Source organism: Mollisia scopiformis, assembly GCF_001500285.1.
Source record: "Mollisia scopiformis unplaced genomic scaffold LY89scaffold_5, whole genome shotgun sequence".
NCBI classification, from domain to species: Eukaryota; Fungi; Ascomycota; class Leotiomycetes; order Helotiales; family Mollisiaceae; genus Mollisia; species Mollisia scopiformis.
The window spans coordinates 122665-139215 of record NW_017263585.1 but is presented as its reverse complement, the minus strand read 5'-3'; the positions used below and the strand labels follow the sequence as shown (position 1 = coordinate 139215).

Below are 16551 nucleotides of genomic sequence, written 5' to 3'. Positions count from 1 at the left end.
ATTTACACCTACATCACACACCTTACGTCCACTCACTGCACTACACCACCCCCAGGACAATATCCCGAAGTAGCGGATCCACGAACATGTTTTACGAAACTCAAACCAGGTTTCTTGGATGAGCTTTTACTGAAGTAGGAAAGTCCGTTAGAAGTCTTGTCCCGATTCGAGCCTTGTCGGATACTTCCCGTATAGGAAGCAGGGTTGCCCCTTCTAGCTCTACTTGCATATGCACGGGCGAAGAAAAGTAGTACAGGTTTTTAAGTTGCGGCCGCTACGGGTGCTAGGAATCTTTGGAAAGAAGGGACGGGAGGGAGGTGGGGTAAGTAGGGATCCAGGTCCTTCAACTAAGCTAACATTTTTCGCTGCGAGCGATTCTCTATCTACCTAAGCAAGACATAGAATACAGACACAGATCAAAATCTCTCTCTCTCTCATACACATAATCCATCATCACGAACCACCACCAAAAATCTCCCAAACGCTCTTCGCCTCCTCAAACTCGCCCGTACTCACACTCCTATACTCCTCCTCCAGCCCAAACGCCCGCGGACCACCCATCTCCAATCCCCGCTCCGTGGCCCAGACAGGCGGTGCTCGCAACGCGATGACACTCACCCGCAACCCGTATTTGTAATCTGAGATTCCCAATGGGGCCCCGTTAGCTTTGTCTAGGAATGTTATGAGATCTGGACAGATGGCTAGGAGTTGGTCTTCTTTGCCGTCTTCTTTGAGGATTGCGCTGAGGTTTTCGTTTTCAAAATCGACGAGGAGAGAGGTTGTGGATGAGGAGGAGGAGGGAGTGTCGGAGATAGAGGACAGGAGGACGCTGCCGCGAGTAAAGCCTTCGGCGACGTGGCGCGTGACGGAGATTATCTTGCCGGTAAAGAGGAGGACGCCGTGTTCGGATTTGAGGATCGAGGTTACGGGGTCGAGTTTGAGGGAGCGGGAGAGCGCGATGGATCGACCTATTGTCCATGCTGGGAGATGTTAAAGATGGTGGGAGTGTCTGGTAGGGGATAACTTGCCGTGCGAGAAGCTGTTGCGTGGTAGAGTCCTGGCTTCAGTGCCGTAGATGGGAGAGACGCACATGCCAGACAGGTTTCCTTGTTCTGTGCATGCATCTCTCATAAGGTCTTCTGCCTCGAGATTGTCTCGAGTGGTCTTGAATATCTGAGAACGGGCATCAGCAAGGCTATCTCTATTGGGATCTGGTCAAAGTTTACCTCTGTCTTGCCAGCTCCATTCGACACAGCAGCAGGAGCCACAGGAATATCCTTCAAACATCTTACAGTCTGCCAGATTTTGGGATAGGCTCTCGCCACTAAGTCCGTATCTAGTGTACTTTTACCAAAACGGTGAGCGGCAAGAAGTGCTTCGAATGCGTTCATGCCTCCGATTTCATTGGGTATGGTACAGTCGAATGTCGAGAGTCCGCTTGCTTCCATGACGCTTTTCATGGCATCGGCCACTCTGCAAATGATCAGTAAGGTCTCTCCTTAGTGGAAGTATCACTTACTCATCTAGACCTGGTATCCGCTCCAGATATACGCTTGGAGAGCCCTGATGGTTATTTAGCTCGAGCTTTACCTCGCATGTAACATGATCTTACCATGAAGCCAGCAACAAGCACGACACCAGTCTCTGGAAACGTATCTTGTCTCCTGATGGTGATGCTCTCTCCGTTTCGCAGCGCCTGTAAGCATGCTACGTATGCAGGATAGGGTTCACCACAGCTTCCAACGCCCAAGACACCCGTGCCATCTTGAAGGAACTGGATGTCCAGTTCTGAAAGATACCAGAAATCTCCTTCGATCCGAGGTCGATAGGCTGAAATGTCGACTTGTTCTGTGACTTCATAAGAAGAACCTTTTGATGGCACTCCGGTAGCTGAATCCCTTGAAGCTCGTGGAGATTTGCTAGAATCCTTGAACCTTTGTTCCTCCTCACTTGGCTCATCATGGTTCTCTTCGTACCCGTCAACAAGATCTCCCACGACTCTGACCACGAGTCTCGTAGCTCCGTTCGTGACGTATGATATAGGGACGACATCCACCTCAACAACCTCTATCGTCGCTTTGTTGCCACCAGCTGTCACGCATCGCTTCGTGGCCAATGCTTTAGCGGCTTCGATTTCTTGGTCGATAGTCTTTGCTCCTGGGACGACTGTGGTGTCTACAGTGCCACTGACTTTCGCAATCTACACTTTGTCAGTATTGTCATTGGATATTATTGTAGAGGCTTACCGCAGCTCCCACGGCATTTGCTACGGCGAGATATTGTGGTCGGATGATCTCTCCTACTCCAGCTATGTGATCTGCAATGATGATGCTTCCACCGCCGACCAGAATAACTCTTGCATCACCTTGCTTGGTCTTCACAAGATCAATCGCTTCTTCCAAGACCCGTGTAATCTCGGCAAGGCCAGAGGCTTTTGTTCCTGGGGTCACTTGATTCTCGGTATATTTGTTCTCGAAAACGAGATCTGTAGCCTAACAAAATATGTGTTAGTGCAAGCATTGGTAAACAAAAAGGATCATACCAACACTTGAGACTCGAATACTGTGCCTGGTTGATAGTGATACTGGGGTGTATGAAGGAGTTACTCACTGTAAGTGTCTGGCCACCAAATGCAATGCCCTCTTTGTCCAATCTCGATCCAACAGAGTCTGGACCGACCGACGTTCGAGCACTCTTGATGCGGATTATTGAGCCACCTCCAAGAGCGATGCTATGGACATCTGGAATGGTAAAATTGGTTCTGACACCTGCAATCTTGACAAAAGCAGCTGATTGTCTCGGATAGCCAGTCTTGAGAAGAGCACAAATATCGGTTGTTGTGCTGCAATCCAATTTAGTCTCCACAGTGGGAATACTTAGAGGTTCACTTACCCTCCAACGTCAACTACAAGGACTTCTCTCTCATCGGAAGCGCTGGCTCTTTCTGCTTTTGCAAGTAAAGCAGCACCTCTTGCACTGTTTGTCGGTCCTGACGAGAAGCATCTCACCGGATACTCTGCAGCTGTGGAAGCTTTGCTAAGAGTGCCATCATTTAGAGTAATGTAAAGCTTGCATCTGCCCAACTTTTGAACAGCATACGAAAACCCATCAATAACATGACGCGCAAATCTCCGAAGACTTGCATTCAGAATACTCGCATTTTCTCGCTCAAGGAAGCCAAGCTGACCAATTGCATGAGAACAGGAGATATCACAGTCTGGACCGAGTTCTGAAGACAAGACCTTTCGGGCTTCCTCTTCTTGAGCGGGATTTGATGGAGAATATATGCCGATTACCACCACACTGGTGATAGATTTCGACTTGATGACTGCGGCTTGTTCTTTCAACTGTTCGTGGTTCACGGGCAAAATTGGCGTTCCATCAACTGCAATTTATCAGCACCTGACTTCTCAATAATCACAATTCGGCCGATGTAACAAGGACATACCTTGAAATCCCCCATCCACATAGCCATAATGACCTTCCATTAAGTCCCGCAGTCGTGGGGGGAAGTCCACGAATGGTGAAGAGCTCCTGGAATATGGACCGCATAATCGTACAACAGCCACTTTATCCAACTTGGTCGAATCCTGCTCAAGAACAGCATTGACAAATTGCTGCACGAAATTTAGTCAGCTTCAAGTGGCTTTGCAACGCTACAAATGCAGTATAAATCTCCTGACTCAACGATACCACCTCATCTTCCACAATTCAGACTTCTGAATTGCCACCAAAATTGACTTCTCCCAGTGCAAAAAACATAGAGTGTAAGGGAATCTTACTGTTGTGCCTATCTTGACCGAATCCACTCGATTTGAAGGTAGCTTAGCCTTCGCCACAACGGCCTCGATGGCTTGTTCTACGCCTTCTTGGATATCCGTGGTCGTCGGCGTTTTATGCCACGCAAGGACCTTATTGTTCTGCAGAATGACACTGTCCGTCCGTTAGAGAGCATCACAAGCCAACGAGACAATGTCTGGCGTACCTATCCGTGTTTGTGCCACCGACATCAATCCCTATCACACATGATGCTCGCTTTGTAGTCATCACCGGTTCGACGTAGACTGGACCTGCAGACTTGAAGGTGGCTGAAGGAGGCATAGAGGAGCAGAAACATTGTCTGAGACAGTTGAAGAGGAAGAGAGACAAAAGTACTTGTACCTACTGAGAAATGATGCACATTGGAAGGTTTGGGATGATGGTGGATCTCCGCAGTGATATGCCGTCGGAAACGGGCATTTTCAGTGCATTACTATCTGTCATAAGATTTCTCATCGCCTAGATCACCAGCATCTGGACCATATAAGGAGGCTTAAGTGCAGCAAAAGTGGGATCATCGCTCGCGGGGTTTCAACATACTGGAGACGCGAGACGACAACCTTTGGGTAGTTTGGGGTATCTGCAGCTTTTGGAGGCTTAGAGAAGCGTTAGGAGCGTTGGAGGAGCCCAACGCCTGTTGCCGGGCACGGGGCGGACGGTGGATGAGGCGAGACTGAGTAATGCAGTTGCCGAGCGGGCGACGGATAGCAGCTTACATCGAGTCAGTTGCACGCCTGACCTGACCAGATCCGAGGAGACGGCGAGTGTAACCCAAGAAGAAGGAGAAGAAGAGAACAAGAAACGCGGTGTTATAATACTTGATGGTTCCTTGGGTATAATGTACATGCAAACAAAATTTGGAAACTGATTGATGGCGCATGGACAATGCACCGAAATCATCATGAATGCACAAGGCGTGTCGTGACTGACATGTTTTTGAGGTGACCCGACTGTCTTGAAGCGAGAAGCCACACCATAATGCTGGGGAGGTCTGGAGCATGCGCGTTCCTTTTTCCCCCAAGCCATTGCGGCCTTACAGCCTGAGGCCGTTGTGTCAAAAGGAGCCACTGCATTCTGGGACCAATCACAGCTATGCCCATGATAGCTGCCCCACCACTACTACTGTGGCCAATCGCGGAAGGGCCATTCGCAGACATCGGCAAGATAGCAACAACAGCGCGAGCGGTGGAAGCGCTTCTCACGGTTAGCGGAATTGTGGTGGTCTAGGATGAAGTCCACTTGACTACTTCAGTACACTTCTAGAAGCGTACTAACCATCTTCAACAACCACCACCGCGCCTCTTTCTTTAGCCCGCTCGGCATCTTCATCAGCAGCAAGCCCTAATCAAACCAGGCCGTCCAGCCATTGGCAGTCTGGCATCATGGCATGCCCATTGACGGAGCTAAGAGCCCTCTGTGGGAAAAGAGGTGCAAAGGGTTGCAGAAAAGTGTTGCCAGCTGCGGGGCCGATGGCGAATTATGGTTGCGAGCCCGTCTCCTTGGGTTCTCTTCGACATGGGAAGCAGCACCACCAGCGCTCTCATCACCACCTTTCCTGCAGTTCCAACCCTTCAATCTGCACCAGCCGGGCACCTCTGCAGTTGCCCGCCTCTCACCGTCCGTCCTCCCGTCCCGCAAGCTACCAGGGTCCTGGAATCTTGGGGCAGCTATTTGTGTTGCCATCTTCGCAGCCTTTATCCCAGGCTTCCTACCACGTTCTTCAGGTTGTTGAACTTTGGTTCGATATCCAATTGAGCTGGAAGAAGACAGCCGCAATCAAGCATATCCTCCTGGGTGTTTGAAAATAATGGCTGCCAACGACCAATACAGACCGGAGGGCGAAGAAGACCATATTTCGAAGCTCGCTTTCACTGCTGTTGCTGCACCAGGGTCCACCGACGAGTCAACACGACCCCCTCACGAGATACGAGATCTTGATCAGTATGTTCCTAAGGGAGCGCCAGCAACCAAGAAAGAGGTCTTTTCCTACTATTCATATTATGCTGGAAACAATGGCATTGGATCATTCCAATAGTACGTACAAGGAGCATGCACTGACTTGTATGCTTCCACTAACCATCAAATCACAGCTCCAATCTACTTTTCCAGAACTTGATCTATCAAGCAGCATTCAATCCCAATGTCGAACCGCTAGGCAGCTCGTCCTGCGACGTCGATCCAACCGCACCGTGTCATGTATTCTGGGGTGGTGGCAATAAGACGAAAGCATATACATCTGTGATCTTGATCGGAAATGGCCTGACTTTCCTGGCACAAGCAATCGTATTCATTGGAATTGGTTCTTTGGCAGATTTCGGTAACTGGAATCCATGGGTTGTGAGAGGATTCTCCGTCCTCTGTTGGGCTTTCGAATTCGGGTTTCTGGGTGTCACTACCGCTTCGAAATGGCGAACCGCTATGGCTCTTTATATTCTAAGCAGTAAGTCTTCCTACTTCCCAGATGACTGCAGTCATTAGCCAAGATGTGTCTGACCGTTACCCAGGCATAACGTTCTGGGCTTCTTATGTCTTCTTCAATGCGATCTTCCCTAAACTCGCGCACGACCTTCCGGAAGTTCGACTAGCCAGAGAGGAGTTTCTGAACGGCAGCATAAACGAAGATGAGTTTGAGCGCAAATGCTCGATGGCACGTTCGAAGATCATGAATATGAGTTATGTCTGGAACAACATTGGGTTCACAGTCTGCTGCGCTCTTTCGCTTGGGGCCCTTTTTGGTGTTGGGGCCAATGACTCCACACAACAGAATAATTGGGGTTACTCAGTATCGGTGGCAGTATGCACTGGATTCTGGATCGTTTTCGCTATTCCATGGTTCCTATGGGAAAAGAAGCGTCCGGGACCGAGTTTACCTGCTGGTGACAACTATCTCACGTTTGGATTCAAGCAGACATGGTTTGCAGCAAAGCAGGCATGGACTTTAAAACAGACGTTTGCATACTTGGTCGCTTTCTTCCTGCTCGCTGACGGTATTAACACTACCATCACGCTCGTCTCGATCTCTCAAACGCAAGTCGTCGAGTTTTCGGCGACTTACAATACATACTTGATCATGGTACAAGGAGGATCCGCTGTGGTTGGTGTCTTTGGCGCATATCGGCTCCAGAAAATGTTCAATCTTCGAACCAAGACAATGCTTCAGTGGACCAACGCTGGCGCCGTTTTGGTGGGATTGTGGGGTATGCCTGGTATCTGGACCACAAAATTCGGATACCACAATCTCTGGGAGTTCTGGTTCTACAACGCACAGTATGGCTTCACGCTTGGAGCCCAGTTCTCCTATGGTCAAGCTTTTATGGCTGAACTGGTGCCACGTGGAAGGGAATATATGTTTTTCAGCTTGCTGGGCATTGTGTCAAAGGGCTCTGCCTGGATTGGTCCTATCGTAGCCAGTGCTATTGTGGACCGTACTGGTAATCAGTGGACCGCATATCCTTGGGCAGCTGCGTTGACGTTCTTTCCATTCATCGGTATATTCTTTATCAGTGAGGTTAAGAGTAGAAAGGAATGTGCCGAGTATCTGGCAAGAGAAGCGTCCAGCTTGCGAAAGGTGGCTGATGACCAGTCCGCCGACACGAAGGACTACGATGCCAAAAACTTTTGATTTTGATTATATAGAGAGAGAGACATTGTCTAATATAGTATCTATTCGGTACAAATGCTCGGCTTCCCGGTCTCAGTCTCCAGGTCTGTGATTTCATACAGTGTCTCGGGATCCACACTCATATCGGTCCTTTGGCGGAGGCTTGTCGTACTCGGGATGCAATTCATTGTCCCGCATGCACGCACGTCAGGAAAGCCACAATAGAACAATAGAACAACATGGAACCCAATTGCTATCATGCCTTTTTCCCGTCTCACAGTTAGCCGTATCGGAGCGTCTCGAACCCAGGCCAACAATCGCATCAGGATTCACTCAAGTGGGCAACGGCCCGCGCGAGCTGAATGTGAGGCGGTCGTGGATTGCGACAACAGTGAAGCAAAGCAAATCATCTGTCGAGATCCGCTTGCTACAGGGAATTGCTTCTTCGCATCCCGTCTGCCGTTTGGACCTCTTTTAAGAAATCTGATAGAATTGTGAAAAGCGATAGAAAAGCAGCAATTCGGAAACGTCGAAGCGAAGGATTTGAGGTTGATGATTATTTGAGTGAGAAAACTCTATGAACGGTCCATCTTTTCTCGCCCTGGTATCCTTGCGAGGAGGTTTCGGCGGCTGGACTTCACGCTTTGCAGTTGGGTGTGCAGCATTTCAGCATGCCAATAATAGGACTGATGGGAGAGGAAGGGAAGAGCTTGATCGGCGATGGGAACCCTAGTCTATAATAGAGCAACAATTGATAGGTCTGATGATTCAAGATCGTACGTTTTTATTTTTGCAAAGTTTAAGTTTTCTGGACACGGCATAGCGAATGAATGATTCTCGCACCGCGTGCGAATGAATGGATGGATGGATGGATTCTAGGAACCAGACGTAGCTGACTAAAGATACACCCAAATAAAGTCTCACGGGGGAAGAGCAGGGGAAAGGGAACGGGGAGGAAAGGATTGAGGTTCTCACTCACCTCACCTCGCTCCACTACACCTCCTGTGTTTGTGCCCAAAACCTCAAGCCGCTTTCTCACCCAGACATTACTGTACATTCCAACAGTTGGAGCAAACTATGGATAGTAGCCCGCAGCCAGTGGCCACCGGGAAAAGACCGTGTGCGTCGTCCGAAGCCAGGGCATGCAAGCCCATCTGTAGACTGTAAGACCCTCGTTCGGAACAGATGCTGCTTCCATCCTGGTGTGCAGCACCACACACTATATTTTGTTTTCCTCTCCACCTTTCCATCTTGGACTCTCCGACTCTCCACGACGCCATCCCTGTCGCCATGTGAACACAAGGGCTTCGGTATCATCGCAGAAGATCCCATCAAGCGCCTCATATCCTCCAACTCTGTAACTGGCGCTGCCCATTGGCGTTGACGGCAACTATTGTGGGTCTGGGGCTGATTGGCCCGGCATTTCGTCGACTTCACAAAGGAACGTCCTTAACCTCAGGTCCACGTCTGTCCACCTTCAAATCACACTTATACGCCCTCTGAAGCACCTCAACCCCCCACCTGAGCCATACAATGCTTAGGATATAGTCGTTGGATCCTCATGACATCCACTTGAAGACATCAACGAGAGAGGAAACATGGCGCCCGGAATGGGAATCAAAGCCCCAGTGCCGCGCACGAGAACCGGTGAGTGAGAAATACCGGCATGCCCCTTCGACGCCGGCAACTGAATACTAACAACCCTCAGGTTGCTTGACGTGTCGAAAGAGAAAAGTCAAGTGCGATGAATTAAAACCTATCTGTAGCCGCTGCTCGAGGCTTCAGAGAGAATGCAAGTGGAGCGATGATCTCCAAATCGTGCCTCATCGTCGGCAGTCACACGGCTCATCAGCCCTTTCACCAACAGAACATCTCGCTGGCCAGAACTTTGTGGTCGAGTTTCCTAATGTCGACAGATCAACTATTCGTATTTACTCCCATCTCTTTGCTCTCCCTTTCAATCATTGACCGTGCTTTGCGTGTGGAGACTTCAGGCCTCTCACCCTTCTTTATACAAGAGTAGCGCTAATTCCGTTGAAGCATACATGCATCACTTCATCACATTCTGTTCTCGCTTTATTGCTTACTCCAATGACAATGAAGGGAACCCCTTTCAAATGCAACTATTCCCCAAAGCGTCATCTTCACCAGCTTTATTACATGCGATGGCGGCTCTCGCTGCGGGGCATCTATCTCGGACTCAAAAACAGCATGAAATACCCGCTACGAACCACTATACTCTGGCACTTCGCGAGCTAAACTCTAGTCTCTCTGATCCTGTTGTTGCACGCTCCGATCAGACATTGGGTGCATGTCTACTCTTATGTGTCTTCGAAGTGAGTCTGCACAGGAATCACCTTCACTGAAGCTTGGCTAATGCTGTGGTCTAGATATCAAATTCTGATAATTCTCTATGGCTCGAACATCTCCAGGGCGCAAGAGATCTCATTCTATTCAGAGGTGGTCCTAAAACCTCTGACTACCTGACACGAATGTTCTCCTTCCTCGATATCTCTGGCTCCTTATCATCGGGCGGTGGCCCACTCTTGGAAGGCAATTACTGGCTCAACAACGATCTAAATGAGGAGCAAGACGACAAGACCCAATTGGCTGGGTGGCCTTATTACGATACTGATCATACAATGGTCAACCATTTCCACGAATTGATGGTCTACATGGCCAAGCTTTCACGACTATCAGCCGAATCGATGAGTGATATCGGAAGCCAGCATCCCGAAATGATTGCTGAGAAGGCTGCTCAGATCCATTCTGAGCTAATGACCTGGTGGTCGGCTTGCCCTGAAAAATTACGGAACCAGAGCAATGACTGGCGAAGGCAATTACGACCTCGAAAACTTACGGTTCCTGAAACTTTGGAAGAAGAAGCTTTTTCCAGCGTTAGGTCTTGCGTCCAAGCATGCGTTATTTATCTGAACCACATTTTGGATCCTATGGGCCGCGAACCACAGAAACAGGAGGTTATTGATGCCATTAGTGATATCTTGGCAATTGCGCAAGAAACACCGGAAGGGTATGGTTTGGAAATGGGCCAATATTGGGGACTCTTCATGGCTGGAATTGCGGTGTTCAATGACGAAGTTGCGGAAGACCTCATCCGTCGCAAGTTGAAAGCCGATACCAGTGTCAGTATTTACGTAAGTACCTATACCTCGTAGACAGCTGAGATTAGAACGCTAACCTAATAATAACAGCATGCTGATCGACCGCACGACTTACTCGAGATTCTGTGGAAAAGACAACATCAATACGGTACCAAATACGATTGGAGACAAGTGCAAATCCAGATGGGAATCCAAATGTTCGTTTTTTCCCATGACAAATTCCTTCTGCATTTATTGCTACTGCTGACTATGAAACAGCTTTATCTTGGCGTAAAGGCTGCGACGCTTTTGTTTTGCGAAACGCTGCAAGCTAGACAGCCTCATAACAAGCCATGCTGTGACGATCACGATGCATGCACGGATTTTATATCGGAGCCCCAACATTAGATCCGAGACACTGCAGATGCGCAACGGCAGGAGACCGAAATTGCTGCACAGTCCGAATACACACGTGATCGATGCTTATATAACCGCATCAGGTGTTTGCTTTTTCAATCACACATCTCAGCCATCCTGCATCGGCCATCTCCCTCGAGTAAAGGATTAGGTCCCCAACTAAGGAATCTATATCGTCGAGAATGTCTTCGAGACCATCGACAGGGACAGTCCTACTTACTGGAGGGACGGGCAAGATTTCGAGTCGCATCGCTCCGCTGCTGTCTGCCAACGGCAACGATGTTCTCATAGCTTCTCGCTCTGGTAATTCACCAGAGCTTGCCAGTTGCAAAGGTGTGAAGTTTGATTGGCTTGATGAAAGCACCTATAAGACGGCCTTCGAATGTGCTTCGATATCAGCCATATTCTTGGTAGCACCGCCTATTATGGATTGTTTACCACCTATGAAAACATTCATTGATCTCGCTATCAAGAATGGTGTGAAGAGGTTTGTACTGTTGAGTGCTAGTGTACTGGAAGATGGTGATGGACCCATCATGACTGCCGTGGCCTCATACATAAAGGGTTTGAAAGTCGAGTATGCAATATTGCAGCCGACATGGTTTATGGGTATGCTCCTTTGATAATCGCATGAGTTGGAGTTAATGGTGTCTCAGAAAACTTCTCGGAAGTTCAACACCTACCAACTATCCGAGACCAAGATCAAATCATTACTGCGACTGGACAAGGCAAAGTCCCGTTCGTGAGGGCAGAAGATATTGCAGCAGTGGCATTCAGAGCCCTGACTGAAGAAGTCCCTCACAATAAAGATCATCTCATCCTTGGTCCGAGACTTTGGTCGTATGACGAAGTAAGCATTCTACTTTCCATTCATCTAAACAATCCTGACAGTTCCTTCAGGTAGCGGCCCTTCTCACCCAAAAACTGGGACGAAAAATCTCACACCTCAAAATCAGCGAGGCAGAGTTTGCCCAAGGCATCGCAAATTTCATGCCGGAAGACTATGCCAAGATGTTAGCTAAGTTGGAGACTGTGATCAAGAATGGGGGCGAGGAGAGATTGAATGATGTTGTTTCGAAGGTTACAGGACGGGAACCTAAACGGTTTGAAGATTTTGTAGATGAGATGGTGGGAAAGGGTGTTTGGGACAAAAGCAGTGAGGAATAGATTTAGAGACGAAAATGTGACGACGTATCTGAAACTAGGATCTAGATGGATGGAGGGAAAAGCTACAATGGAAATTTCACTACATTAAGCTCATGAGTGAACAAATCCGGATGAGATGAAAACAGCCAAGAGACCCAAGCTTTCACAACAAAGCCCCTCCTTTTTCCTCCTTTGCAGATCAGAAACAAAACCACACCCACCTACACTAAACAAAAGCTCTCCCCACCCGGCCTTCAGCCTCAACGCTCAACCAGGACCATACTATCCCCAAACCCATCCAAGCCCCAACTAAATTCTCCGAAACGACATGCAACAAAACCGTTGCTGCATCTCATCCCATCTCATCTCCCCCATTCTTCTCCCATCCCAAGCCATGATCGTCGTTGGGTTCGTGGGACCCGGTATCATCGTTCGTCGTGCTAGCGGTTCCTAGTGTCTTCGTTCCAGTTTTAGAGTCGCAGCACAGATCTCGATCTCGGGATCTAGTTTAGTCTGAGGAAGGGAGGCATGTTTGTTAGCACGAGGGAGGGAGGGATGTGAGGTAAGGTGTGTTTGCTAGGTGTTGTGTCTGTTTTGGGAGGGTTTGTTCGAGTGGTGTGAGTATGGAGAATAAGAGAAAGTGAGGATATATTTCATTTTCATCTTGACAAAGAGAAATGGCACTCATTCTCAATACAATCTACCAATACAAACCAAAACTCACACATTCTCTCAAAACTAACCCACTTCACTTCCCACTCCCCCTCTCCCCAAGCTCCAAACACACAATCCCCCTAATCCCAAATCACCCTCATCTAGCCCATCCCTTTTAGCAACCTCATAAATTCTCCGCAACGACATGCAACAAACGTCTCTCCTCTCCCCTCTTCCCATCCATTCCTCAAAATAAACCTCACCCATCGATCCATCCACGGAAAAACCTCAACGGCTCTCCATCCGGAGGATCATCATCGTTCCATCAAAAAGCTAGCCCTAGCGTCTCCCCTCGCAACATTCCGTGATCTGCCTGCCCGCCCAGCCCCCACTCCACCTAGGCCAATCTTCCTTCGCTCCTCGAACCATTTCTCTGACTCGAAACACTTCCGTTCCCTTCATTTCCTCACCTCGCCTCGGGATCTAAAATAGTCGTTCTAGGGCATGCATTGCAATCTCGCAAGAAAAAAAGGTGATTGATTCAGGGTACATAGTGTACATGGAACGAACACCTAGGTACAGTAACAGAGTGGAACTAGCCCCTGGCTGACGTGTGCTGTTAGTGCCAGATGGGGAAAGGTTAGGTTGAATGAAGCGCAAACGCATCTCGGCTCGGGAGGAGAAGTGGTTTACTTGTACTTACCGCGGTGGGAATAGGCGCGAAGCTTAATTTGTGCCGAGGTGAAGGGAAGGGAAGGAAGGGAAGGGAAGGGGTAGCTCTTGGTTTGGTTTGAAGCCTCCTACGTATCGTATCAACTGCGACTTTTTGTTTGGTGAGGGTTCAATGGTAAGGAATTCACTGCTGCCAGAGAAATGAAAGTTTTGTTCTGGTCCTCGGCTCTTCTAGCGAGCCCCTTTCATGTCTTCACTTCCTATGTTCACATCACAACATAATCACTAACCACAATTCTTCAAACAAATCTCAATTTCAATTACCAAAACAATGTCCCATCCCTCTCACTCAACCAACAACCCTCACATTGTCGGACACGGATCGCCCTGCGGCCTGAGCCTCTCCCTCGCATTCGACGGCGGGGTCATCAGCCGTAGACAATTCCGTGGGCCATAGGTAATCATGAAATTAGTCCTGTAAGACTGGTACACCAAGGCGTCGAACATTCTTCTATTAATCTTTCTGATTGGTCTTCTAAAGGCATCCTTAAGAAGCATGCGATCGTTTTCGTAACTATAGCGTATGTTGAGTCTTTGATAGAAGTCATTCCAGTCGTGGTCTTTGAAGCCATCTTCGAAACAGGCCCATTTGTCACTGTCATGTAGTCAATGAGAATGATTATATTGGGGTGTATGGTGGCCATTGAGACCATTAGAGGATTGACCTGCACTTACATCACGTCTAAACAAAGCCTCCTGAACATCCTCATTGATCTCGCACTTGGACGTGTGAAAAAGTTCGGCCGTGGCCTTGTACGAACTGCAACTGGGGGCCAGCCACGATCAATTTTCCTCAAAACTCCAGTCGAAGCACCTATGCGAGTATACCTGTCCAGTTGTTAGTGACAGAAATTACCATACAAGTTTGGACAACTGACATGAATAGCACGTTCGTTTGTTGCGAATATTCGAGGAATTCTCGCCATTCGCTAAATGTGATTTGAAGTCCACCTTCTGCAAGGATCTATAATTCACGTTAACAACTGGCTCCCAGAAGAAGACAAAAAAGGGTCTTCAACGTACGTAGTTAAACATTGTATGTTCAGGCATGTTGAAATCCATGGTGTCGATTGCCAGCTCGTACCAACAATTGAGCAGATGGTTCTTGATTTCAAGATATCTAGGTGGCTCTGGAATTACGGGTATGATGCGAGGAAGAATCGCTGGGGGCGGCCACGCTGGACCAGTGCCAACTACCGCATTTCTCACGTCTTGAACCCGACGTTCCAAAGCGTCCTGGAGGCTATCGGTTTTTCGTCGCCTTGCATTCTCTTCGTTCATGATAGCTATATTTTCTGGAGTCTTTGCTGCGTCCCATGGTAAATAGGGTCCCTCGGGTGCCGCCCAATGCTTGCTGCGGCCCACTTTCAGAGTTTTGTCGTTCAGATCGGGCTTGGTGACAGTTGTATTAGGAACGCTTCGCCGATACCCTACTACTTTCGGTCCCATGTGAATGGCTTTTGGTCCAAATCTGCATAGTCCATCAGTGTCCAACCTGTATAAGGCGGGGATGCTTTAATAAACTTTTTGGCCCAAACATCCCAGAATCCTTGATCTTGGATTTTGAAGAACCACTCGACGGGTATCGGCCAGTCTTCGCGTGAGTAGTAGCTCGGATGAGGCGGTATCAAATTAGGAGACCCTTTCGAATACTCGCAATACCAGACAGTGTCCCAAGAAGACCTTAAATTCGTGTCCGGTCAGCTCTCCTCTCTCGAATAGCAAATCTGAACGTACGAGCGTATAGCTGCTGCTGGCATGCAATCTCTCCCTAAAATATGCTGTGATGCACCCATTAGGTCGGAAACACAACCACCAAACATCTGCAAGCATGTATCAGTCCTAGGGGTCTGCCTGGCATTTTGTTAGACTTACCACGTTCTCCGCTGAAAATCCTCTGAAAGGTCAGTTTTGAAACCAGAGGTCACGGAGATACCCACAGCTCAGCGGTCCTAAGATTTAGTGGTAAGCATTTATGCATTCTAGAACGGAGACATTTCCGCACGCCTCGAACGGAATTTGTTTGTGAAGAAGAAGTCAACGAGAACTAATTTGGCAGAATACAAAAGCTTTACCTTTCAAGTTCGAAAAATGGCTCAGTCCTGTATTTTGTTGCGAGCTTTGGTCTCCGTATAAGCCATATTGCATGCTTCCTAGATGCATCAGCAGTATTCTTGATCCTAATGTGAGAGATGGACGAGAATCGGAGATGAAGCAAGCAAGACGTACAGCCAATTCGTGTACAATTGTGCTTGCGGCCCTGAAAGTATCCAATGCTCTCTCTGCCTTGTTCAACTGCATGGTCATCAACGGTTCGAAAAGCTCATACGTAATATGTATTCTGATCTTTGGCTGTAGCAAGACAGGCTCGGAAGTAGTGCCATAAGCACCGCCGCCAGTTGCGTGTGGTATGCCCGAGTCTATTTCGGTACGTCCAGAATGCAAACACCACTCAATGACATCTGCGGCCTGTAGGAACTGTGTTTGTAGTTTTTGCTGGGCAGTTTCGGTCATGCACTCTGCACGATCACGGCGACGAAACGTGGCGAATTTTCTGTTCGCAAATCTGGTTGGTAATTCAAGTACGTCAACGTCCTCGAATGTGCCAAAGAAAAGAGCATCCCACCTGGTTGGTATTAGTACATGGATGAGTACATTATTCAACACATCTTACCATCCGAACATATGTGCGTTGCCGATGATGAAGCTGGCCAATTGGACGACGGATGTCCAAGTTGGTGTAACAAGCGGATTTTTTGCCTTCCTTCATCAGCAGATAGCTTGTAGACGATTGTGAAGTGCCTTTACCTCCCAATAACCAAGCCTTCCATTACCAAGGGGGTATCTAGCAAGATGACTGAGCAGTGGTGGATCCCAATTCTCTAATGCGAAGATTGGATGAATAGGGGAATCTTGTGGCAATAAAAAAGGTTCGTCTATCGTACTCCATGGGGCAAAACATTCAATGGCGTGCAATTCAGCAGAAGTGAAGCCTGGGCTTGTCAGCCGTCTCATGTCTCTTCTACAGTGAGCGGATCGTACCATGGAATCTCGTTATTTGTAGATATTCAGCTAGGATAG

General features: G+C 48.4%; 4 protein-coding genes across 4 annotated transcripts; 2 read left to right on the top strand and 2 right to left on the bottom strand.

The window, feature by feature from the left end:
• Nucleotides 1-453: 453 nt before the first annotated feature.
• On the bottom strand, nt 454-4101 carry LY89DRAFT_694593 (uncharacterized protein; the record flags this gene model as incomplete). The annotated part of the gene is made up of 11 exons (XM_018216714.1): nt 454-980; nt 1029-1173; nt 1227-1473; nt 1520-1563; nt 1613-2200; nt 2247-2492; nt 2611-2842; nt 2893-3385; nt 3449-3617; nt 3783-3933; nt 3986-4101. The coding sequence occupies 11 exons, from the start codon at nt 4099-4101 to the stop codon at nt 454-456; spliced, it is 2958 nt and encodes a 985-aa protein (XP_018075261.1).
• Nucleotides 4102-5236: 1135 nt separating this feature from the next.
• LY89DRAFT_418584 (uncharacterized protein) lies at nt 5237-7529 on the top strand. Its single transcript, XM_018207388.1, has 3 exons — nt 5237-5853; nt 5910-6259; nt 6324-7529. The coding sequence occupies exons 1-3, from the start codon at nt 5627-5629 to the stop codon at nt 7439-7441; spliced, it is 1695 nt and encodes a 564-aa protein (XP_018075260.1). The 5' UTR covers nt 5237-5626; the 3' UTR covers nt 7442-7529.
• A 1936-nt stretch (nt 7530-9465) lies between these two features.
• Nucleotides 9466-12105, top strand: LY89DRAFT_694591 (NAD(P)-binding protein; the record flags this gene model as incomplete). Its single annotated transcript, XM_018216713.1, has 6 exons — nt 9466-9756; nt 9811-10575; nt 10633-10739; nt 11132-11547; nt 11595-11788; nt 11839-12105. The coding sequence occupies 6 exons, from the start codon at nt 9466-9468 to the stop codon at nt 12103-12105; spliced, it is 2040 nt and encodes a 679-aa protein (XP_018075259.1).
• A 1551-nt stretch (nt 12106-13656) lies between these two features.
• Nucleotides 13657-16111, bottom strand: LY89DRAFT_715211 (uncharacterized protein). The gene is made up of 10 exons (XM_018218185.1): nt 15700-16111; nt 15546-15619; nt 15411-15422; nt 15346-15367; nt 15208-15293; nt 14995-15156; nt 14494-14941; nt 14349-14434; nt 14146-14298; nt 13657-14065 (listed from the first exon to the last, which is right to left on the bottom strand). Exons 1-10 carry the CDS (start codon nt 15982-15984, stop codon nt 13774-13776), a joined length of 1620 nt encoding a protein of 539 aa, XP_018075258.1. The 5' UTR covers nt 15985-16111; the 3' UTR covers nt 13657-13773.
• Between the last annotated feature and the right edge of the window lie 440 nt (nt 16112-16551).

Bases quoted from the DNA above. Each gene is read 5' to 3' on its own strand.
- LY89DRAFT_418584 (XM_018207388.1), top strand. From the start codon at position 5,627: ATGGCTGCCAACGACCAATACAGACCGGAGGGCGAAGAAGACCATATT. The intron at 5,854-5,909 runs GTACGTACAAGG...ATCAAATCACAG, and splicing joins GGCATTGGATCATTCCAATA to CTCCAATCTACTTTTCCAGA. The intron at 6,260-6,323 runs GTAAGTCTTCCT...ACCGTTACCCAG, and splicing joins GGCTCTTTATATTCTAAGCA to GCATAACGTTCTGGGCTTCT.
- LY89DRAFT_715211 (XM_018218185.1), bottom strand. From the start codon at position 15,984: ATGACCGAAACTGCCCAGCAAAAACTACAAACACAGTTCCTACAGGCC. The intron at 15,294-15,345 runs GTAAGTCTAACA...ACATGCTTGCAG, and splicing joins GATTTTCAGCGGAGAACGTG to ATGTTTGGTGGTTGTGTTTC. The intron at 15,157-15,207 runs GTACGTTCAGAT...GGACACGAATTT, and splicing joins CCAGCAGCAGCTATACGCTC to AAGGTCTTCTTGGGACACTG.